Here is a 25,039-nt window from a genome sequence, read left to right on the forward strand (position 1 = left end):
TTTGTCCAGAGACAGTAGTGTAGAGGTCACTGATCAAATGCATAGATTGTCTTTTTCAGAGAGAGAGAACAGCTTTCACTTAAATTGGTGTCCAAAGGATTCAAAGCAGTTTGCAGCCTGTTACCAAGACCTGAAACTTGCTTACAGAATGAAAAAATTAACATCTCCATTTTACAAAGAGAAGGAGATGAAGTCTCTAGCAGAGCCTGTCTTCTGATTTGCTTTCTGTTGTTTTGACTACAGTGTCACTATCCTTCAGTTTATATACAAAGATATACCTGAACTAAAATAATGCAGAATGGCCAGGGTACTAGCAACAGTTTTTTAGTAGTTGAATCTGAAAGCCAGTACATGTGCCAAGTTTGTATCTGTTCAGAGATAACTAAAAATTAAGAGAAAGACCCTGGGTGGCCTTTGAAAACTAAATTCTACAAAGGCTAATTATTTATCTGATTAACTAGGGGTTTAATTTACATGATACATGTTGCAAAGGGAAAATTGTTTTACCTTTTTTCTCACTTTTATTTCTCATCAAGTGCCTGATTTTACCATATGCTGTACCAGTGTCCCCACAGAAGGAATGTTTCACTAAAATGTATTTGCTGGTGTGTATATACACAGCCTGAGAACAGTAGCTTTTTAGTTGACACAGTTGAGTGCAGTACAGATAATAACTACTATTTTAACTACTGTTCTCATTCTTTTTCTTAGCTGTTGTTTAGGAATGTAAAGATGATTTTAAGAACCTGAATATAAAAACTTGTATCTGAAAACTCTTGATTATTGATAGCACATCTGTGTGGCACATATTCTAGAAACACCATGGCATTTCACAGATTTAGGCGCTTTATCCCTCTCCTCTTTGCTTCAATATTAAAAAAAAAAAGGTTGGCTAGACAGCAAAACTCTCTCACTGGTTCTTGTGAGAAAAGAAAAATTTCTAGGCATGCAGCAGGATCAGGGTGAAGAGCTGAATCTCAGAGGTCACCAGAGAGCTTAGAAATTTCTATTGAGTGCAAATGACAAACAACAGCATCTAAAACATAGTTCTTCTGGTGCAAAATACAGCATCTGCTTAACACACTAGAGCAGCACTGTGCAGTGTATACATAGAATACAGGGCAGAAAAAGAGGGATTGGCTGATGCTGGAGAACTAGAACCCACTGATAAATCATAAATGTTCTGCCAGCAGTATAGATGCCACAATCTTTGACTCCAGCCCATGACATAATTTTAAGTAATCTGGAGCATAAGGCTTTGAAGCATACCATACTGAAAGACTCATGTTCTTTTCATTAGCCAGACCATGTTTGTCCTCATCACACTGCAAAGGGATTGAAAGACTCACAGGTTGTAGGCATGTTTGATGCATTTCCTCAGTGTCCTCTCCATCATCTTCCTTTCCTTTGAGATAGAGTCACTGATTATTTCAGTGGCCAAAAACCCTGCTAAATGCCAGTTATTTACTCTTCTTTATTAAGCATAAGCTGTTCATTTGTGCAAATGTTAAGTTGTCTACAAGTGTTGCTCTTCCACTAGCTGGTTACCCTTTCAGGTGCATTTCTATCTACCTGTTATTTAGCTGCTGTGCGCCTGCAGTATTTGAAACATTTGACACCCCTATATGATATTATGGTCATCTAAAACGTAATTATGCTTTACAAAGCCAAAATTCTTACCTGTACATATTATGGCTGTCTAAAAGAACCAAATAAGCTTTTTTTCTTGCTTTGGGTAAAACAAACAAACAAAAAAAAGTTTTACTATGTGCCATCTAGGAAAAATAAAAGCAGAAATAAATAGATATGAGATCTAAAATTCTGCCTTATTCCTGTATTATTCAGGCGCTGCAAATGCTGTCTGTCTTTTAAGCTGAGGAACCTCTGTAGTAGGTATAGCATTTTTGTTCCATTACAGGATGACTTTTGGAGGTGCTAGGAATCTAGATGAAGCTATGCCAGAGCAGTTTTGAGCTGGACAGCAGCTTCTTGAGAACTGTCATGAACTGATGGAAGGAAGTCTTCACTGCATAGTGGCTGATGCTGCAGTTGACATAGCCTAAAATGCTTTAGAAATCAATGTTACGCTACACATGTTCCTTTTTACAGAGTATACTTATAGGGGTATACAGTGTGGTGAGTTGACCATAGCCAGCAGCTAAGCACCCACACAAATGCACACTCACCCACTCTGCCCCACTCCCAGTGGGATAAGAGAGAGAATAGGAAGAGCAAAAGCAAGAAAACGTGTGGGTTGAGATAAATACAGTTTAGTATGTGAAGGAAAGAGGGAGAAAAAACAAGTGAAGCAAAGGAAATCGTTCACCACCTCCCACAGACAGACCAATGCCCAGCCAGGCTCTGAACAGCCACCTTGGAAGCCAAAAAACCCACCCTTTTCTTCCTCCACCCGTTTTTATTGCTGAGCATGATGACATATGGCATAGAGTACCCAGTGTTCAGCTGTGTCCCCTCCCAACTTCTTGCCCACCTCAGCCTGTTTTGCTGGGAGGGGGACAGAGGAGGAAAAAGAGAAGTCCTTGAGGCTGTACAAACACTCTTCAGTAGTAACCAAAACATGAGTGTGTTATCAACACTGTTTAAGTGACAAATCCATACCACACCATAGGGGCTGCTGTGAAGAAAGTTAACTCCATTCCAGCCAGGCTCAGTACATCTGTATTTATAAATCCTGTTCAGATTCCCACAGGGAATCCTTATGGAAAGGGTTCTTCATCTCGCAGCATACACAAACCCTAGATGTTACCTAATGATTGATTAATTAATTAATTAGCATTTTCTCTCTCTGCTACCATTTGGTCTGCTAAGGGAGCAGTAATTTAGTAACTACACTGAAAGTTCAAACAGTATAATTGCCATCAAGTGAAAGAGAAGCTCTCTGGAGAATGGTTATCATTCTGCCCAGAAAAAAATTAAGAAAAGCAAGAAAAATTCTTATCCTGCTGGACTGAAAAATTAACCTGTTGGTGAGATGGGAGTGCTTTTGTGGAGTTTGCAGTGATTACACAGCCTGTCAAACAGCAGTGGATATTTTGTTCAGCAGAATCAGTACTCTACAAGATTTGAAAGTCTTTCAAAAAGTCGTGTGGGTGTATGAAAAGTGAAGTAACAAGAATTGTCATTAAAGGAGAAATGAGCTAAAATGAGTCTGAGGAGGAATTTTATTTTTGAATGCTCAGAAGAAAAATCCCGTGATACTCAGTAGTTGGAGAACAGCACAAATGCTTGGAAGAGAGAAAGCAAGCACAAATTCTCTATAATAATAAATGGACATTTAAAACACAAAGGGAGATACCGTTATTTACACACCAAGATTTTACTTAGCTTGTGTTTTACTTAGCTTGTGTTTTGTTTATTGCTTGTTTCTCAGTGGTGGTGAATTTGTTCAATGGAAGAGCTTTTTTCCCAGAAATTCAGTTAAAAGCAGGAGTTTAAAAAAATATTGCAGAAAGTTTACTATGATTTAATAGACAGGCATACAAAGTAAGTATGAAGTTACACAAAATAATGATGCAAATAGGGATCAGTTCAGGGATGCTAGCTGGGTGATATGCAGTGCAGTAAATCTGATTGTAATGAAGTTAAAGGCAGATGTGCAAATGAAATGGTTTAGTAAGACAGCCCAGAAAGAAATTACTTAAGATCACAATAGATGATTTCAAAAAAAGCAATTCTTTTTGCTCTTATTAAAATATCTGAGCCCAAAGTTGGGTATTCATTGATATTTTAATTTGTTTAGTTTCTTAATATACTGCAAGTAATTTGTTTCAGTCATACATTTACTCCAGACTGATTTCAAAATCATTAGATTTTGGTAGTGGAATGGTTCATGTCTCATTTCTTTTATTCTGTGTAGTCATCTATCTGTGGTAGTTGTGTCCATTTATATACTTTCAGCACATTGACTTAAGAATTCTAACACGTTAGTATTCCAGAAAATATGGTAGCTGTTGGGACTTCTGGCAAACTATATGCAGAAGGAATTTTACAAATTATTGTGGAAGTCACAATATTATTTTTACTGTCATTCTGCATCCTTGCTCAGTTTTCTGCCTAGTTTAGTATTTTTTTTAAATTCATATTAATTTGTTAGGATTAGTCTAATCAGAACATAAGTATGCTTGTCCGTTAGATCATTAAGTACTCCTGAGTTGGACTATTATGAACAAAGCAGAAACCGGTCAGTTAAACTGAAATCTATAAAGAGAAATAAAGCAATTATACACACCTATGACCCAAAAAAGAAATCTGTGCTCTGGGAAAGATGATGATGCAGTTTTACACAACAGGAATGTGCCTTTGAAAGAAAATCATGTGTATTGCTGAGGAAGAATTAGAAAATGGTTTGGATCAGAAGGGAAATTTAAGGATCGTTTAATCCAACCCCCCTGCCATGGGCAGGGACAACTTGCAGTAGACCAGGTTGTTCAAAGCCTTGTCCAGCCTGACCTTGAATACTTCCAAGTGTTAGGAGTTAGTCGTAACAGGGGTAGGGGTCATATACTTAAGAACTGAAAACATTGCTGCATCTATTACATCCAGACATCTGATAAAAAGCCACATGGTGTAAGCAGCTGCATGAGAAACTAAAAAGGCATGAGGTTTGGGGTAGATTGTGATAGCTTGCTACTCTGAGAAGTCATTTTGAGTAATGGAGCAATCATTGCCTTTTGTTCATAGAATGAGCAGCTTTATTCAAAAATACAGTTACTGATCTTAAATACCCTTTTTTTTTTTTTTTTTTTTGTGGTCCAACTTGTGTGGCACACAGGTTTGGGTCAGTTGCTTCTCACTCAGCTTGCTAATGGATGTTAATGGTGCTGTGGATGCTGTCATCTTGTATTGGTATCATAAGGCCTCAATAAGGCATGGAAAACTGAAAGGAAATCATGGAAAACACTGAACAGCATCAGTGAGAAAAATCCTAGGAACTTTTTAGGCCCTGCACTTTTTCTGTAAACAGTTAGAGAAGGGTCTTCTAACTCATTTCTGGGTGTTGGATGTGCTGATCTGTCTGGCTCAACCGTGCTGCACATGCAGCTCCTGGGCACAGCCTGAGATGTGTATGAGTCAAAGATGCGGTGTAGAGCAGGCACTGCAGCACGCAGGCTCTCTTGTCTCTGGTGAAGCTGAGAAGGAGGAAGCTGAAGGCCCACCTTGCACAGCAGCACGCAGTACATTGGCTGTGGCTCAGCCATGCTTTTTGAGAAGGCAGAGTGCATTGCACGTCACACAGCTTGCTCTGGCAAATGGGGAGCAAGCAGTAGAAGGCAGCAGTTTTGGCTGGCCGGATAATATATGCTGTTCTTGGCTTTCTCTAAGGCAAGTCTTGCTTAGGTCAGGAGGCCAGGTTTAAGTGTTTCAAGGGCTGGATCCAGCCCCCAAGCTACTCAGCCCACACTGCTTTAAACTGCTTTCTCTTTCAGCATTTCATGGCAGAACATGTGCAGCAACCCCCCCCCTTGCTTTCCACCTGCCCAGCTTTAAAACTAGGTTAGGTTCCCAAGTGTTTTTTGTCTTTGCTTATAACATTGTATTGAATGTTTCACTGTGCTCATGCTTTAGAGAAATCTGTGTTTTCTCATCTGTTTTTTTTTTGCAAGCATGAGTTATCAAGCAAGGTAATAGGGTAGTAAAGTGCTTAACATTAATAAAGCTAATGAACAGCAATGTTGGATCTGTCCTCATGCATGCAATCAATTTTATGAAGCTGGCTTCTTCAGTCATTTCTCCAGGTGCTCATACAAGGCCCTAGGAAAAATGAGTAATAAATACTTAAACACTTCCAATACTTTGATGAATATTTTACATTGTAGAATATGTGAATATTAGTAACATTAATGCAGACTTGAGAGTTAGAAAAATTTTTATAACCAGAATGGCTTGTCACTAGGCTGTAGCTCAGGGGTGTGGGTGGAACTGAATGAAGGAAAGTGTTTGCCAAATTGTTTGCTAGCTTTTCATGAAGTACTGAGGGTGCAAATGGCAGATATTTCCTGGACCATATCTAGTTTTCGCCTTTGCATTCTGGAAAGCTGGGGCAGGCCCAGTGGCAAAGGGTATAGCACAGGGTAGACCATGGCAAGGGTCAGACAAAAGGAGCAATAACTGTCAAGATGGATGCCAAATGGCAGTACATTTGAGGTCCCTTCTACTTTGGTTGCTGCATCTAGAGTCTAAGCAGACAGTGCTGGCAGGTCTGAGGAGTGGTCTGAGCAGATCACCTGGGGCTGGAAAAAAAGTCCATCCACTGTGTTTCCATCCAGTTTCTCTGAAAGCAAGAACAAATACTTTAGAAAGCAAGTCTTTATGCCTGTGACAGGGAAATGGAGGAAACATCCAGCTAAGGAAAACACTTTCTTCTCTCTTGAGGTTCTGAGATAATTTACCCTATTTCTATACCATTTTCACCTGTGTTTAAGTTCACTCCCAGTGAAAAGATGCTATAGCTGTGGTTGTGGTCTGTTAAGCAATGCAAACCTCTGTAATCCCTGCCTGGTGAGATCTGTATCCACATCAGTCAGAAATGCACTGAAGCCCTTTGGTTGATAAAGCCTGCAGAGCACAGGAGAGGACTCCATCCCCTGAGAGGCACCAGCACCCTGCTTGGGCTACAGGACAGATCTCTTGGTTTAGCCAGCACAGTTCACCTCCCATGGAAAGAAACAGTCTGCCAAACATGTCCCTGGGTATCTAGTAACAGAAGAAAGCAGTGTTTTATTGTTGCTACTGCTTTCTGGGAGCAGATGGCATAGTGTAGGCCAGAAGGACAGCCCCTTCTTTTGGGAAAGGCTCTCTCCTCTCATCTCCCAACATCAGTTCTTACTGGAAGTTAAGGTTGTCTTCATGGGCACCAAAGTGGAAATGCTTGTCCGTCAGAAACTACCCTAAAGGACCGCATAAAGTTAGTGTTAAAATTGTGTTTCTCGTAGGACTTAAGAGAGTTGGAATCTAGTCCTGCTTTTGCAGAATTTAAGTCCTTTCTAAATAAAATGTGGATGTGTCACCCACCCAAAACCAGCTAACATTAAAATGCAGACAATGATGGCTGTGCAGAATTCACTTGGAAGCAGTGTAGGGGTAGGAAATATATCATGTTGATGCTTTAATGCTGGGTAAGGAAGAGAGCTGAGTTTCCAAATGAGCATGTTAGGGTCAAAGCCAACAAATAATTCAGTAATGAAACATGAACTAATAGAATCATTTGAGGAAATATTTTCTGCTCCCGAGATCAGAAATGCCAACATAGGGCATAGAATGTGAAGTGTGGTGGTGTTTTGAATGATACTTAATCTGTTTCTACATCTATACAGCATACGTGAAAGTGGATTTTGTGGGAAGACCAGATGAGTGTTTTCTATGAGGTTTGGTTTTTTGTTTTGTTTTGTTTTTTTTTTAATAGAGGCAAATCTCATTTTCAGTTCTACAGTTTGTGAAGAGATCAATAAGTTTTCTATTACGTCAGGAAGTCACATGGAAAAGTCCATGAAATTACTGAAAATTTATGTCACTTAAAAAAAACAAACAAACAAACAACAGGTTCATAGTTTTCTTTTTAAATTATCTGGAAGAGACTTTCCACTTTGCAGTAGAGAAGATGTAGAAACAGGGGTGGGGTGGGGATGGTTGTTTGGGTTTTTTTTAACAAGTTGACCTTTTTTAGAAGAATCCAGCATACTTCTTCAGAAAGAAGCCAGCATATCTTCTTTTGATATCCATACCATTGCTTTGAATTGAATAGATGAAAACCCATCCTTCTCTATTGGAGTAGAGAACTACTTATGATATTAGGGCTTGTTGATCTCAAATTGAGGCTTAGGTTGCTTGTGCTTTCTCCCTTTCCTAGAATCTTAAATGCTGATCCGTAGTGATTTGTATTGCTGTCTGCCAACTGGGAAGGCAGAAGTTTCTTTACAGTTTCATTTGGAGGGGATTTTTAGCCAAAGGAAGAGAAAAAGTAGGCCCGTGCTCAAAAAACTTAGGCAATTGTATAAAAATTCAAAAGATACAGAAGTTAAGATAAGGATACAGTTCTTTTATGTGACCAAACTTGGAATTAATTCATATAAGAGATAGCTGATGGAATAATTTACATGTTTTATATGAAAGAGCATAGCTTGTTCAGGAAACACAGTCAAGGGTAAACAGGAAAAAGTGCAGTGTTTGTGTAACAGCAATGTGTGGGCTTGTTCTGAGACCCAGATCACCAACACCTGCCTGGAAAGCAGTACGGCAGGAGACATTATCCAGCAAGTTTTTAAGTGCATTGGTAAGGTTTTGATGTTTAAGGTGAAGGAGGTAGCTAGAGGACTCTTTCCTTTGTAAACAAAGAAGAGAAAGTCATTGGGTGTCCAGAGAGAGTAATGTTGGCAAGAGGAATCTAAGATACGTTATTGTATACAATACGTATACAATACAGTGTTTCTGTAATGAGAACGAGAATAACAACATAATAGTGGTAGATTTCAAAAAAGCATTTCTAATTGCGAACTTACCTCACTGAGGAGAAAAGAATGGAAGTACAGTAAGTAAGAGAACAACCCCAACAGGAGAATGAAGTCCTTAGGAAGTAGAAACTGTAGCAGGTTACTAGGATTCCCAGTAGTGTAGCACAGGCACTTAAGGACTTTATGAGAAAGACCAAGGCACACAATGAAATGCAGCTAACAAGAGTAATCAGAAGTAATAAGAAATGTTTTATAAGGCTAGTTTTCAGCAATTCATTGTCAGAATGGAAGGGCTTATTGATTAGAGTCATCCTCGTTCCAGTGCTATTCAATACCCTGTTAGCAATTTAGATAATAGATTTTTCAGTATTCCTTCCAGCTCTACAATCCAGTGTGGTGATTTATGGGTGGGCATACTCTTACCCAGTTACATGAAGTTTTGAGATGTTCGTAGTTCTCATCTACTTCCAGGTTTTCAAAACTGTTGGCTTTACTTTTAAGAAAGGACTGTATGCAGTATTGAGGCCTGCACTGAAGAGAAAAAAAGAGAGAAAAACCACTGAAAATATAAGTGCAAATGAGTCCATGTCTACTTGGTTTTCTTTTATAATAGTATTTAGAGAAAATGGTGATAGTTTCTTTAGGATGCACTGACCCCAAAGACACAGGCATCCATGTACCTGCATAGTTGCTATCAGATAATTTTAAAAGCACCACTGTACTTGCATCTGAGCTATCCATGCCCTCACAGCCTTTCTAGCAAGTCCATATAGATGGTGATAGCCTTGACCAGCACGTGGCAACTTGTTTCTCAGAGACCCAGGAAAATCAGGGCTCCGGATCAGCAGAGGGAGAGGGCAGCTGTGGAGTCTTTCAGACTGGTGCACCTCAAGGAAGCCACACAATGGAAACTGTTTCACTCCTGGTGTTTGACACAGGTTCAACTCCAGGTGACTGGCAATGTCATCTTGTTGCTTAATAGTCAGAAGAAGATGCCCCAAGCTGCACTTGGAGGACAGCCATACCGAGGTGGTCCTCTGATCTGAAATGCTGAGCTACAGAGTAGCAGGACACACCTGAATGAGCAATGCTCCTCTTGGCAGAGTTGCAGACTTTGAATGTTGGGAGTGGAATAAGAAGGACTGTTGTGGTGACGTGTTACAAACAAATCAAGCAGCCAGATCTGTCTCAGCTCTGGAAGAACAAGCCTTAGTGTGACTGGATAATATTTTTGAGATATCTGACAGCAAGGCTGAAATGCTATCCAGCAGGCAGCTGGAAATGTCCTAGAGTCCAGAAGAAGATCAGATAGTCTTTGTCTTAAAAATTGAAGGCAGCACCTTCAGTTTAATCTAGTGTTTGAAGTCTTGCTTCTCTCAGAAAAAGGCTTAATGAAGAAAACCGGTAGGCAGATGGACTGACTGAGGTGTGAAAGTTGAATTAGAAATAAAGATTAGAATTAAAATTTAGATGTGGCCTGTGGCAATCCTATAAATTATGGGCTTTGCAAGACTGGCTGCAGGGAGCTGCCTTTTTTGTGCTCTCCTGCTTGAGATACTGCCTACAAGGAAGATAATTTGTACTGAAAAGGAGGAGAGGATCACCTAGCTCAGGCAGTAATGCACTGACTTTCAGGAAAGAAAATCTTGTCTCGAGGAAGGAAAACATGGTGTTTTTCACGCATCTTTTACACAGGATGCAAAAACATCATTTCATCCTGAAGAAGAAGATATGTGGAGAGAATGCAGCAAAGTATATCCTGGTAGGCCTGGCAGAGTCTGACTGACTTGTAGAGAAGAAAATTGTCTGCAGTTCCGGTGTTTAATGAAAAGATTCACTGCAGAGCCCCACAGAATACACATTTCATTTAGCGCTGTAAGTGGTTCTGCAGTAATGTGCCTTGTCCAGATTTAAGGGGTTTGCCAAGGTGGCATTTGAGCTCTCAGGTGCAGCAACACTGAATGCCAGACAGCACAGAGCTGTGACTTGAGAATACAAAGTCTACAAGAAATGAGAGAATAATGAACAGAAGGGATGACAGATTTGTCAAGACAGAGACACAAAACTGTTGAGTCCATGTCAGCATTTTAATGGTGTGCTTGATATTTAAGCCTAAACAAGCAACTCTTTGTTAGTCCATACAACAACTTAAATATTCTAGTGCACTTCTATGAGCTACCCTGCATCACGTCAGGGAACTAACTTCCATGGGCTAATAATTATTTTTTAATTCAGCTGTAACTAAAAAGAATGTCTTGTCAGAAGGATCCATAAGAATTTTACAAGCAATGGTGAGGATTTTCTCTAGCAGTTTTCCTAGTTGCTGCAATGCCGAAAAACTGAGGATGTAGGAGAAAGCATGAATTCCCAAATTACAACTTAAGAAATACCAGTACAGTAAGAGGAAATAGAGATGTGAGTCTGAACGTATACTCACGAGTGATGTAGTTATTCAGTGTAAAAGAGATGGACAGATAGATCGATAGGTAGGTAGATAGATATACACACAGTTGCCTTCCAACTTATTAAGGGCCGATTTTCTGGAAGAAAAGGACAACTGATAAGGAGACAATTGGAAAAAGCAATGGAATCAAGCACATACGAATCACATGAATTAATGAATTATTACCCTAAGCATTGTCCCGTGCCCAATTTTAAGCATGAAGATCTGATTTTGAAGCTGTTCAGCAATGTACTGTAAGGAGTTCTGTGTTACTTCTTTTCTAGGAATATAAGGTATGGATATATTTTTCTATATATCCACTTATATCTTATACATAAAGGCTAATGTGGGCTGTGATTGATGTATTTACCTGTGAACTACTGTTTATAAGTGAAGGTGCTTCTCACTCTTGCCATAACTTGATACAATGTCACTGTTGGGTTAGATTCCTCTGAATTCTTTCATGTTTCACTCCTCTCTATACACAATGGTGTGGGCCCTTGCCAGGGGGAGGATTCCCTCGCAGTACATATTCACTGGAGAGAAATATTTTTGAGGGGTAAGAAATCCTTTGCATAAGAAGGAAGAAATCTTTAGAAAACATGTCTTAAAAAGGATAGCTTTTCAGAAAAGCGTTGCAAAAAATGCTGACAAGATGGTTATAATAATTTTGCTAATGGCATTCTTGAGTAAATAACTGAGGTAAATCAATTCAGGCTTTGTATAAGAGGGACAGTTCTGAAGCTATTAAAAAACTTGGCCTTTTTGAAAGACAGTTAAAATACATAACTGAAAGAAAATGTAAGTTTTGATGTTGAGAGGTGGCATTTGGTCTTAGGACGTGAAACATCATCAGCCTCTCAGAGGACTTTCAATTCATTCCAGCATTCCTGTGGCATCTTGAGTTAAGGAAATTTTATTGCTAACTAGAAAGCTAGAGTTTCAGACCTTCAGAGCCCTTTTCAGCAGTCTGTTGTGAGCGGCTCTGTGCTGACAGCAACAACTTTTTAATACCTTTTTTTGTAATACCTGTTTCCCATAAAGCTAGTTCTTCCTGTGGAAGGTGACTTGACATCAATAAGAAATCCAAGTGTAAATCAAAGAACCTAAAAGTAATAGGCATTCATTCAGGACATCATGGCAAGGTTTCCAAGCCGAGCCATAGGATTATTGTGATTTAGCTATGTTGCTTTGCATTCTTAAATAAGGACACTCTCCACTGCCTTTGGAGGTGCTGCACCATTTTCAGCTGCATGATGTCTTTATGCCCAGTATCAGAGGAGGCTTTTATCAATAATTTGTGCATTATACAGAATCTTTTTCTAGTGCAAACATATTTAGTTAAAGTCTGTTTCCATCTTTTCAGTTTTTTCTGTGTTTCCCAGGTCCAGGAGACTTTTAGGAAATGTCGTCAGCGGCTAAACTTCTGAACTGCATCCTGAATTCCCTAAGATACAGCATTATCAGTGGAGCCACTGTAAGCTAGCAGGGCAGGAAGGCTGACCTTCAATATTCTGACACACTGAGGTTTCAAAGATGTATATTAATCATATCTATTCTGTTGTTTTCCTGCAAGTCACCAGGTTTCCATCAGCTGAGAAATATCTATGCCAAAGAAGAAAATCAGAAAGTGCCATTTGTTTCCTTGACTTGCCCTTTTTACCTCATTCTATGAACTATATATCCGTGTGTACTTCATGTTTGCAAAGATAAAAGAATTTCATGGTACTCAACTGTAATAGCAGAAGAACTTAATAGATCTAGAGCTCTGCTTGTTTGATTTCTTCTGCACACATCCTCTGTTCACAGGAGAAATGCAGAACTTATCAGAAGACCTTTTTTTTTGCCTCAACTATGCAATTACATTTAGCACATGCAGGCCTAAATCTTCTGAAAATAAATATTCTGGAAAGCTCTGACTTCAGGGCTTTGAAGAGGTATCATATTTCTGTGAAGTGTAGAGGAACAAGGCAAACGATGGGGAAGTTCAGGCAAAACAGAGTTCTGTTTGTGTGCACTGATTTGCACATTATATGGTGTAGAAGACCGAGATTAATACTTCGTTGTTGGAGGCAGGTATAGCCTTGTGGAGATCCAGGCATATTCTTAAAACAGCGCTAAAGTGGGCCAGGGAGGCACCTGATGCACAGACTGATGGCTGCACTGTCTTAAGGCTGGTATTCATGAGATGACTGTGTACAAGAGCAGCAGGGAAGAAGGCATTCTCAGTTCCCCAGAAAAAAACACCATTTCTCCAAACTTTTTCCCCTTTCACACAGTGAAAACTCTGTCCCTGAGGCAGTGGCTGTGGATGCCAGGAGACAGCAGGATATTAGGAACAAACTTCTTGAGAGTCTTGGACAAGCTCTTGGAAAGCAGTTTCTGTTCATCAGTTTCTTCTCTTGACTTCACTGTCTGTATTGACAGTGAATGAATGAATTGACAGTGAATGAATCTGCTTGTAATTCATCTTGCACTCTGGATCATGTGTGGACCATGCTGTTTCTCTGCCTGCTTTGGGGTTGGTGTATTCAAAACTCCAGAGTTAACGTTTTGTGATTTAAAATTCCTGAATAATTATTGAGGGCTCCATTGTGTATTACACTTACATGGGAATCAAGGTCCTGCTGGACTCCTTGGGGGGGAAAAAAAGGGCACCTTTTGAAATTCCAGTTGTTTCTGAAAATCAGCAATTAACAAGTGTGTTGTATATTTTAAGACAACAGAACTGTGTGTAGTTATGTTACAGGTTTGCTCTTAGTGGCTATGGGTGAGCAGAAGTTTGTACTTCTTCTGTGTGAAGAAATACATTGATAACGTTTTCGAGAACTGTTGTTCTGACCTCCTGAGGTTAATTTTGAATAGTGCTGTGTGAACATAACAGCTTTCTAGAGGAACAAAACCCAACACTTTGCCACATTTGGGCACTGAGGTAGAACTGTCAGCATGCTTTGCAGTCCCGTTTCTGTCTGTTTCATGCACGTGCGGCTTTTGGTACTAACCACTAGGCTATGGGAATGTAATGGGCTCTCCACAGATTTCTTGGATGCTGTGCACCCTTGAGCTATTCAGTAATGTCCTATAGACTTCCTGGTTTACTGGTCTTTGTCACTACCTATGAGTGCTTCACTGCTGGGAGCAGAGCTGGGGACTGTCTGGACAGCCCAGCACAGTGCTAAGGAAAGACCAATTAGCCTCAGTCCTTGCTGTGCAAATTTGTATATCACTTCATGGCAGAACCTTATGTCCTTTATATGTGCCCAGATATATGCATTCCTTTTGCCTATAGTACTTATGCCACTACATAGTTGCAAATGCATGATATTTCTGTCTCCACTTCTCCCTTAGTAGAATGCTGAATATTATATTGATAGCAGAATGTGAAGGTAGGAGATGATATCACCAAAACAACTGTTCTCCTTTATTTTTCTTTCAAGATTAACACAGCAGATAACTTCACCAATTGCAAGAAGGAAGCAGAAGAAGATGACACTTACATGCTTATGTTAGCCTCAGAAACCCAACGAGCTGTGAGTAAGTGATGTTGTTAGACAGCTTTATCAGTAACAGAGCATGCGCTGTATTGAGTGGGATTATGGACAAACAGAGGGGGCAAATTATTTTAATACTTTCGGTTTCCACATGTTACTGCAACTTCCAGGGAGGGCAGATATCCTAGGAAAAGGGGGAAGGCAGGTGAGGGACGCAGTCATGGTAACAGTCACCACCCAGTAAAACAGACCTCACTGCAACCACCCCTCCTGGTAAATTCTGGAAATCTGTGATCTCTGCTCTGAATCTATAAAACAGATAAATTCTCCAAGTTTTCAGAGAACAGCCTTCATATAAGGGGAGACTCTGCCTACAGCGGCAGCCAAGTCCTGAAGACACAGATAGTAGACATTTTGCAGCTTGATGTTCATACATCTAAGCATGTCTTGTTGACAATCTGTGTGACCATGCACATTCCCCTTGAAAAGTGCAAACAAAATTTCTGGTTTGCATTTACTGGTGGTGTGTATTTTGCATATGTTTTGCAGTATCATGGATCAATAAAGCTAAACTTTATCCTATTTGTATCTTACCTGTTTGTTGACAATTCTGTTTTCTCAACTGTCTCATATTCTGTATGAAAAGGATATTTCTTATTTGCTAAATTTAATCTGGTTGCTTTAGCACATCTGGGTAGATGATAGACACTGTGAGAATGAGAGCTAGAAACCTGGTTAGCCCCGATCACATTTTCGCTGTTTCTGTCATGCTGTACATGGGAACACGTCAGGATGGGCACATGGAAGAAGAACACGGACTTGTGGACTGGAACAGCTGGCCATGTTTGCCAGCTAAATGCCCTAACCTGCCATTTGAATCAGTGGTGAAAGCAAGGCGCCACCAAAGGGTAACTCAGAGTAGAAACCTAATTCAAGGGGTTTATGTTACCTGCTATGCATTGACTGTGAGTCTGCTGATGGACTTGGATAGTTTACTCTGTTATGTTACTGAGGCTGACTACCCAAATCTCGATGCTGTACATACTGACTAAAATGTGCGCTTTCACATCCCTCCACTATATTCTTGTTCTGCAGTCTGCAGGCCACTGAAGACAAAAGGGTTCCATTTCCACAAGCATACAGCCGTGTCTCCCAGGGACAACATTTCTGGGTTGGTTTTTTTTTCATTTTAAAAAGATTCAAATAAGCACCCAAAACCCATTGTACGAAAACAAGTTACACAGCTGCCTGAGCTACAGCTTTATTTTACTAAGTGTTGCTCTGTGCTGCACTGAAAGTCAAGTAATACAAGTCATGGAGGCAAGGTAATTGTGTGTGATTTCATTCTGACAGCAGCTCTAGAAAAGTTTAGCATTGCATGCACAAGGATGGTATCAGAGTAGCAAGATACAATAAAAACTTCCACTGTTGATTTGGTAAATATTTAAAGAGCTATTCACTGACAGTATGTATTTGACAGCTCTCCTACTGTATCAGTTCATAAAAGTTTTATTAAGCCATTGTGTTGCTTCTGTGGGAATCCTTTAAACAGGAAATGTTTCCAGGTGGCAAATTTTAAATGAAATAAAATGCATTCTTTAGCATTAAAAGCCACGCAGAACCCAGGAGATCAATGTGGACTTGGATCAAGGTGCCAACAAGAAGCTGAGATGGATGAGGGAAAGAAAGATGATGTAGAAGACAGCAGAAAGGAGACAGAACATGAAGATCAAGAAGAGGAAGATTCATACAGCTTTCACAACAGTCCTGACAATTTGTATGCCAGCATACCTGATGACCTCAAAGAGAACAGAAGAGGCTGTTTTTCCTGTAAGGGGCCACCCCCTCCTCCCCCTCAAAATCTACCTGGCATCCTAAGACAGGACGATCTGCACAATTTAGCACAAGGTATGATCTTGGGAGGAAAATAACCCCAGGTACAAACATGTGCAAGTGTAGACTAGGTGCTGCTGTAGAGATTATGTTTGATTACTTCTTCTAGCAGTGGTAGCTGGGCAGTATGGTCCTAAATTTGCAAAGCAAGCATGTGCACATGAACTTTGCCACATCAAGATCTTCATGACCAGGTATGTCAGCTTATACTGTGATATGGACTGCTGGGTTCAGGTTTCAGGTTTTTGCCATACTGCACATCTCAGAGAGCTGCCAAATAATACATGATGCATTGGATTTACAAGAGAGGCTTGAAACAAAGATTGAGCTTGTATTTTTGTCAAGTTAACTCAAGCATTTACCCTTTAAAAATATTAAATATTATCTTGATTTAATACAGCTTGGAATTTCATAGGTAGAATTAATAGAAAGTGACTGTATGGAGAGATTCACCATGTTAAAAGTATTAAACACATTTGATTTAATACAGCTTGGAATTTCATAGGTGGAATTAATAGAAAAGGACTGTGCAGAGAGAGGTAACATAGTATTTTATAGTATTTTAATACATTTTAGCCTATGTTATGGTTAGAAATAAGAGGCTATATTGTGTTGCAGAATGAAAAGTGAGAGAGAAAATGTGACCTGTAATAAAATGCTTTGCCCTTTTTTTTTCTTTCCTTTTTGTTTAAAGTGCTTCTGCCCCAGAGTAAAAACCTCTTAGTATTGTAGTTTGATTCAAGTGATGAAAAGCCCAAAATACTATTTGTATCTGTTTCAGAAAGGATGATTATAATTTTTTCTTATTGAGAAAAGTATGCAAAAGAATTTGAGCTTAAATACCAGACTTAAATAGTCACATAGGGTGAAAAAACCCAGCTTATTTGTCACGGACACTACTGATAAGCGTGCACACAAATTGCTTCTCAGTTTCTCCACTGCTTGTTACAGTTAACTCTGTTTTTAAATGTGGCATAACCTATTAAAGTCGTAAATTACATCACCAAGCACTTTGAAGTTTACATAAGTAGATCAAAATAGCTTTCTAGCCTTATAGCCTGCTATAGGTAGGGTTTTGTCCTGTTTTCTGCTGTGAAAGAAAAAGCTGGTGTATGCAGGAAGTCTAGGTGGATTCTAAGAGAAAGAGGGGCAGAATAAAAGTAATGTTAAAGGTGCAGTTTACTTCCCACAAAATACTCAACTGCAGCTATGTGTGCATAAATGAGGAGTCAGGTTTGGCATACAGGATTTGTTACTGTGGGTTTGATATAAATGCCTGTCTTGGTCACATTACTACTTGATGGTATAGCCACATGAGAGCTACTCCCTCTCTGCCAAACACCGGCTGTCTGTATGTGGGTACCAGCAGAGAAAGTTTCTCAGCTACGTTGTGTCCTGTGCTGAATCCTGTGCTGGTGAGGAAGAGTTTGTCTAAAAGCACTTCTGTGTGAATAGTTCATTTAAAACACGCTGTGAATTTTCCTGAGAGTTAGCCTCAGTTTCGTCATTGGGGAGTGGGGTGGGGGCTATCAGAATTCCTCTAAATGAGGATGGTGCTTGCTTTCAAAGAGGAGCTCTTAGGAGTCATTGCGACGTATTTTTAGTCAGCCACAGTTTTAGGTGTTGCTGTGGAATACGTAAAAGGCAAGTCTCCTCTTCGTGAAATCTGTTTTGGCAGCGGCATTAGAGTGCCCCCAGTGGGAGTTGAAAGGAAGAATACCCGACAGAGAAAGAAACAGAACTTTTATGGCAACGTGGAAACAAAATATTTTTCATATTTAATATGACAGGTGTATCAATCCCACTTGTTGTTTTAAAGCATTTTTGCATCTCAGCCAGAATATCTGTTGACAGTACATATTAATAATACATCCCATTTATACATGACACATCCCATTTATAAATGTATCTCACTTACAAAGATTGTTTAGCTCCCCTGAACCCATAAACAGATAAAACAGTTCTTTAAATAGCGGCCAAAGGATTGAAAACACCAGTAGTGACCACAGCCTAGTTTAGCAGATACACATTTACAGGCAGTAGATCACAACATGAGGAAAACGTAACTCAGTACAAGAATTTTCAGGCAGGTCTACTGTTTTTGTATGAAAGACGGGTAATCAGCACAAGGAAGTTACAGACATTTACAGGAACACCAACCTCAGTAACAGCTTCTAAATCTTACCATTTGTGGTGGTTTTAAAGACAAATTAAAACAAATCCAGGTACTGGGAAACTCTTTGATTCCTTTTAATGCTGTAAAATGTAAAATCTAAAGGAAAGCAACTTCCAAGTAGTTGTACTATGAAATACATGAAATATAGGTAGTATAGAGAGTCAGGGAAGTTACTGGGGGAGTTAGATAGTCTTAGCATAGATTATAAGGGGTCATAAATTTCATTTACACTGTAAGGGGCTTTTAAAGTTTTTTTTCACCTTGTCCTGCAGTACATCTTTGTAAAGCCCTCAAAACAAGTTGGGATATCAAAGATATAGGAAAGACAAAATCCAACATCTTCTAAAATAAGTTTCAATTCTTAAGTCATTGTTGCAACAGCTATCAAATTGTGTGACTTTCCAAAATGCCACAGGAACCACTTACGTGGCTTCACCATTAAAGAATATGTTTGCATGACTCTTGCAGGAGCAACAGGGGCACTCGGTATTTCTTTTAAATAAGCCCATTTATTTTGTGGCTAATAGCCAAGCATCTGCTTTTGATAATCCAATGTGAAATCATGAGGAGGCCCTGAAGTTGGAATTAGTCCTTTGGGGCATCCTCTCTTCTGACTTAGATGATCAGAAGCCTCTGAAAATCAGAGTGCTTTAGCTGAGAAGTGAAATGAGGTCTCTGAGATACTTTAGGAAACTATAAAGCTTTAAGTCCTAATCTCTTTTCTTTACCCTATGTATGGAACACAATTCCTTGCTTTTTCAGAGAGGAATTTTGTGGAGGACAGAAGTGAAAGAGAATGTGGTGGTGGATTCATAACGGCACGCTACAGAGAAGACCAAGATACATGCGAGAGAGATGGCGAGGAGGAAGACCCGTACACTTTGGTGAAACTGGATGAATCTCTGTATGATTTCGTACTGGCTGAAGAGGAGGAGGAGAAAAGGAAAGAACGCAGGTCATTTATCATGAACAGGCCACCAGCCCCTGCCCCTCGTCCCATGTGTTCACTAGTCAGGGATGAGAACACTCCCTATATAGTACAAGGTTAGTGCTGCTGCTTTGTAAATATTTGCTGGTAGAATACAGATGTGTCTATTCTATTTGATGAATAGTAATTTTAAAAGGCTAAGATCCTGTTCAGTTACTTTCAAACCAAGATATCGGTTGATTCAGTCAACCTATTCTCACCTTTCAAATGAGCTGAGAACATCTCTAACTAATGTTAATTTTCAATTTGCATCTCAGATAGCATCACTTTTTTGCTTTAATTTTACAAAAATTGTGATGGAAAATTTAAGAATCGCTGGGCTAGCTATGAGTGTGTCTGTTCTTAATGGTGAGATACAGAATGTGCTATTTGAATAGCCTATCAGTTCCTATCAGTTTGTCAAAACTTTTTTGCTTAACTCTGAGAAAGATTGTAGTAGGTTTTTTGGGGGGATTTTTTTTTCCCCTGATGAGAGCGGTAGGGAGAAATGGGAGTGTGAGAGCTCTTCTTTCACATATCCTTTCTGCAATGTATGGCTAGAAATGGCCACCTGAGGAAGGATTGTGTCCTTTTACCATTTCTGTGAAAATGGGGGGACCTTTTTGAGCTTATTCATGGAGAGGTAAAGCTGAAAGAGATTTTTTTATCATGTGGTCCAGTTCAGACTCAAGCCAAATTTCAAAATAACAAAAGTAATTTCTGTGAACCTACTGCAGAGATCTCTGTGTAAGCCCCCAAATCCATACTGCCTGCATTTCCAGCCTCTTCTACAAAAACCTGCCATGTAATAAGAATATGCATAAGAATAAATGGTAGAAAACCAGGCTGAGAAAGGACACCAGTAGATTGCTTACTCCATCCAGCACATGCTCTGCACTAAAAGAGGATTAATATTACCCAAATCATTCTGCCAAACACAGAGGAGCACCTCCTTTTCTATGCCTATTTCAGTCAGTGATTTATTTTATTCTTCTAGCTAGCTCTCTGCCTCCAGGCTGTATAACTCCAGGTGAGGGCCAGAATGTGTAGGCTAATGCATTCATCATTCAGTTGCTCTTTCTTCAGTAGGTTCAGGAGGTATAAGGATAAATCGTAACAGTAGTTAAAGTGTAATCCAAGAATGGATGTATACAGGGGGCCTGTTAGAACTACAAAAGTCCTGGAATGGTCGCTTTTACTAAGATTGCTAGAGCAGCGTCTCATATCTTCCTCCTCCATAATAATAGACAGGCCAGTGACTTGAAAACCCTTACTGTGAAGATAAATTATTTGGGAGATTGCTTTTACTGTCTTTTATTGCACTAGAGTGTTTCTGCTTTGTCTACCCTAACTGTTCACTAAAGAAGAGACTATAGAGGAACTGCTCTGATGGGACCATAGTTCTTTTACGCCAGATATATATATAGATAGATACATATACACACACCCCCAAGGTTTTTAGCTTTGCTTTTATAAGCAGGTAGTGGTAGACAAATTAGTTTCCTGTTGTTCTGTGAAATCAGCCTCTGGGTCAAGTTCATTTACTTACACCATACATGAGAAAAGTGGAAGTACTTCAAGAAAGCTTCAGTTGGCGCCTCAGACTTCTGTTTTGCCTGGCCATCCTACTGGTTCCAGATCTGGAGTTTCTCAGTCTCCTGTTTTGTGCACTATCTCTCACTGAGAGAGATAGTGAAATGTTAGACAGAAGTGATACATCTTCAGCTGAAAGATTTTTCTTGCGGCTTGGGTTGCCAATTTTTCTCCTCCTCCGCAGTGGTTTAAAAAACTCTGTCCAGTCCAGCAGTATCCCAGTTTCCAATTTATTATATTAAAACTGCTTATAATCAGAAAAAAAGATTATTTCACTGTAAGAACCAGAAAATTTCACTCCAGTCCATCATTAAAATCTGCATGTGTTTTCATCCATTGCTTTATAAAAGAATCGAATCACTGTAGAATAAAATTACTCTGGCTAGTGCATATACAAATTTTTCATCTCTCAAATTAATGATAGTTTCAGGTTTTGTTATCATACATTATGTTAAAAAGAGCATTGCAGAAGTTGCAAAGCCAAATAAACAAAAAGTTAGAATTGAGGTAATTTTGCTGTCTTACTTCTTTCTCCATGCCACAAACATTACAATTCTTAAATGTGTATATACATGTATCCACGTAAGTCCTTAAGTATACAGCCACATGCTGCTATTTATCACAGATACTTTGTTTCATCTGTTGTTTAAAGTGGGTGAGCATAAGATGCAAAATTCTTCATTTTTTTTTCATTCCTATTTTTGTTTAAAATAAAATTCGTGCCTGCCCTAGGTCCCAGTGTGTTGTTTCAGGCCCTCCTGTGATAAACCCTTGGATTTTTCTGGATTGATTTTTTGGATCTCCGGTATGAAGTAACTAAGATGCAATTCCTAAGACTAACAGTATTGGATAAGGTTGTACCTATTGAAAGCAGAGATTCCATTGATTTCATGGCCACTACGAGTGCTCCAAACTTCAAAGTAAATCATGAGTGTGTCTAGTCAGCACCCTCATGTCCTGGATTCACCAGCCTGATTGCTGACTGAAATGACTCATCTGGGGTTATGCTGGGGCTGTATTGGAGAGAGAAGCCCTGTTCTGCAGAGCAGCTTTTAGTTACTTAACAGAGGCATCCTTCCCTCCTCTTTGTTCTCCTTCCATTCAGTAAATACCTTTTAACTTTTAAAACAAATTAAATATTCCTGTAAGAAGCAGGTTGTCTTCACTGCACAGTTCTGGTTGATCTTCAGAACTGTTCGCTTCTGGTGTCGAGTAAGGTGCAGGTCCTATGGGAAAAATGGGTTTAGAGAATGGAGCAGGATGCACAGAGGAGGGCTGTGTTAAGGCTACACAGTCACCCACGACTGATCCCCATGTACTTGGGGAGTTCATGGAAAGAACAAGTTTCATGCCCCAAGGATCACAGGGGCTGTTGTGATAGCACCGTGCAGAGATGCAAGAAGAGAATTTTTCTTGCCCTTTATGCACCCACAGAGATGATGGGCTTATTTATTGGCAAAAAAAAGCATAAGCATTGCATAGCAGAAATGGCTTTTGCTTTTTGGCTTGCACGCTTGGTGCCTCCTTTTTAATTTGTTTTTTGAATCCATCAGGACAAAATTAAGTGGCTGAATTCGCACGAGGGTTTTCACCACACACTGAAGTCCATGAAGTTACAAAAGAGTATCTTCTCCTTTAAGTGAAAGTGGTGGGGTTTCCATGAGAACAGCATAAAAGAATGTGAGCAAATAGCCCTCTTCCTAATGAGTAGCTTTCAAATAGATGGAAGCTCAAGTATATACTAGGCAGAAAGCCTGCTCCCTGTAGGCTTACCCACTTGGTGCTCTGCAGAATAAGATAGCAGAACTGTTGATCTATAGAAAACAAACGTGGAACTTTACAAGTTCGTTTTTTCGAGTCTCTTTCAGAGCAGGATCTGCACTTTAAAACCTAGTCAGTAGGCACTCATGATGCAAGCTGTCATAACTGAACTACCACAATATATGGTTTGACCAGCTGACCTGAATTTGCGACGAATTCTGGGAAACATGAGTGAGTTGAAATATATAAAACAGGAACGTTCTAATTGCTTTTACTCTGTTTCATTTATTCTATTTTCAAATTTTAATGAACATGCAAACTACTGTATTGAACACTGCTAAACGTACTGCATCTTTAACAAACAGAGAGCACATTCAGACCACTGCAAGAATTCTGCCTTCTGTGTGAAAGGCTCATCAACCAATGGAGCTGCAAATTGGTGCCATATAGCTTGTTGTCCAGATTGTGTGACTCTTAGCGTGCTCCCTTTCCATTCCTCAAGTGCTTAGTATTCCTTTTTAGGTTATTTCAGTGTTTTCTCAATCATGTGCTGCCAAAACAACTGTTAAATAAATGTATGAAGGTGTTGCACTTTCAGTTTACAGTGCAGTTTTAATTTTCCCTGTTGAGACCAGATTTGATTGAGCTGGAAACCAAAGTCCCTGGTGGATCTTAGGACAGGTGGATGAGTTTCTATAATGCCTCCCTCCCATTCCTGACCTCCCAGGACTACCTCAGGGCTTAAGGATTACGTTACTGTCCTGGTTTGATCATTTACCTCTTTATCAGGGACCACCAGTATGAGAGAGGCTCTCTGCAGCAAGGACACCTGTCCTACCTACAACAGCTTAAATGAAATTTCATATGCACTATTTCTTTGCAAGCCTCTCACAAATCCCTGAAGGAATGCGTTTCCCTTCTGTGCACTGGAAATGTTTTACTATTTAAAGATAGCTGTCTGGGGGACTTCACACTAGGGTTAAAAGTTAGAAGTGGAAAAATATGTTTCCCAGGTACTATCCCACAAGAAAATAGCTTTCTCATTGCTCCTCAGAATCAGAAGATATGCAGAAGTAGCAGCAGCCAGTGAATATTTGTAGGTAGGCAGAATATCTCATATACAGAATAGACAACATAAATGAATTGAAAAAACAAAACCCAGAACAGATCTGTTAGTGTCTTGGAAACTTACCAGGCTGCTTACTGGGAACCGTAGTGATTGCATCTTGAGTTAGTAATTCTTATTATGCACGTTGTTTAACTGCTGTAAAGCAGGGGTTTCCAAAGTGTAGTCTCATGCAAAGTGCAAAACATTTATGTCCCACAGAGGGATTTTTTAGTACTTTCCTACAGTGAGTATAAAGTACTGCAGTGCAGATGAATTTCATTATGTATCCCCAAGTTAAGGGTGTTTTTCCATGAATAAAATACTAGGAACCACTGCTCAGCTGTCTTAGAGCACTTAAACTGTTTTTACAGACCTGGCTGGGAAGTGGTAAACCAGCGTCATCCACTGTGTTCATTCCATCAGATTTTTTGCTATCTTGACTTCGGTGGATTGAAACATGTACTGAATAAGGGGCACAGAGAGAAGATATTTGTCTTGGCTGAAAAGCAAACTGTTCTAAATAGCATATTTCTGGTAAATACAGAGTCTTCCCCTTTTTTCCTTTTCTCTACAGAAGAAACAGGACTGCAGAAGTATATTCGGGTTTTACAGGCTGGGGCAAATATTCTTGAGTATATCGCTCGAGTCCTTCCAACTTCTATGATCCACTAAGTTAAATTTCTGATAAGAGCAACAGTGGGGAAGTTCTCTGCATTGTGTGTGGCACAGCAAGCATTGACACCGCCTTCTGAATGGCTTCTTAAACTAACCACCAGTACCTATTCTTCTCCCTCAGTTTTTACCCCTCCCATAAGAAGGGTTCTGGTATTACTTTTATTATCTTGCCTCAGTGTAGGGGAGTTGTCTCTGTGTAGTCTCTTGAGGTCCCTCCCTGACCAAGGTTGCTGGAGTTGTAACAGATCAGAGCTCATATTTGACAGACTGAGAATCTCACTGCAAATTGGGAGGAGAATTGCTGGTGAGCATAAGTTTATTTTTGGACTAATGTTTTCACATTGTCATTACACTGGTTTTAAAGTCATTTTCCTTTTGGTCTGAGAAAATGGGGTTTGTCAATCTCAACTGACTAATTATGTGGCTGTGGAAGGCAGAGGCTGACAACAGCCTGTGTAAGTTGT

General features: G+C 39.7%; 1 protein-coding gene across 1 annotated transcript in view; it reads left to right on the forward strand.

The window, feature by feature from the left end:
• Positions 1–25,039, forward strand: part of BANK1 (B cell scaffold protein with ankyrin repeats 1) — a 166,950-nt gene that overhangs the window by 123,474 nt on the left and 18,437 nt on the right. The window contains exons 9-11 of the mRNA XM_037380134.1: positions 14,349–14,445; positions 16,005–16,310; positions 19,234–19,515. Coding sequence (XP_037236031.1) covers positions 14,349–14,445; positions 16,005–16,310; positions 19,234–19,515 — 685 coding nt within the window. The remainder of the gene's footprint in view (positions 1–14,348; positions 14,446–16,004; positions 16,311–19,233; positions 19,516–25,039) is intronic.

The sequence above is a fragment of the Falco rusticolus genome, chromosome 1, assembly GCF_015220075.1.
Source record: "Falco rusticolus isolate bFalRus1 chromosome 1, bFalRus1.pri, whole genome shotgun sequence".
In the NCBI taxonomy this organism is placed as follows: Eukaryota; Metazoa; Chordata; class Aves; order Falconiformes; family Falconidae; genus Falco; species Falco rusticolus.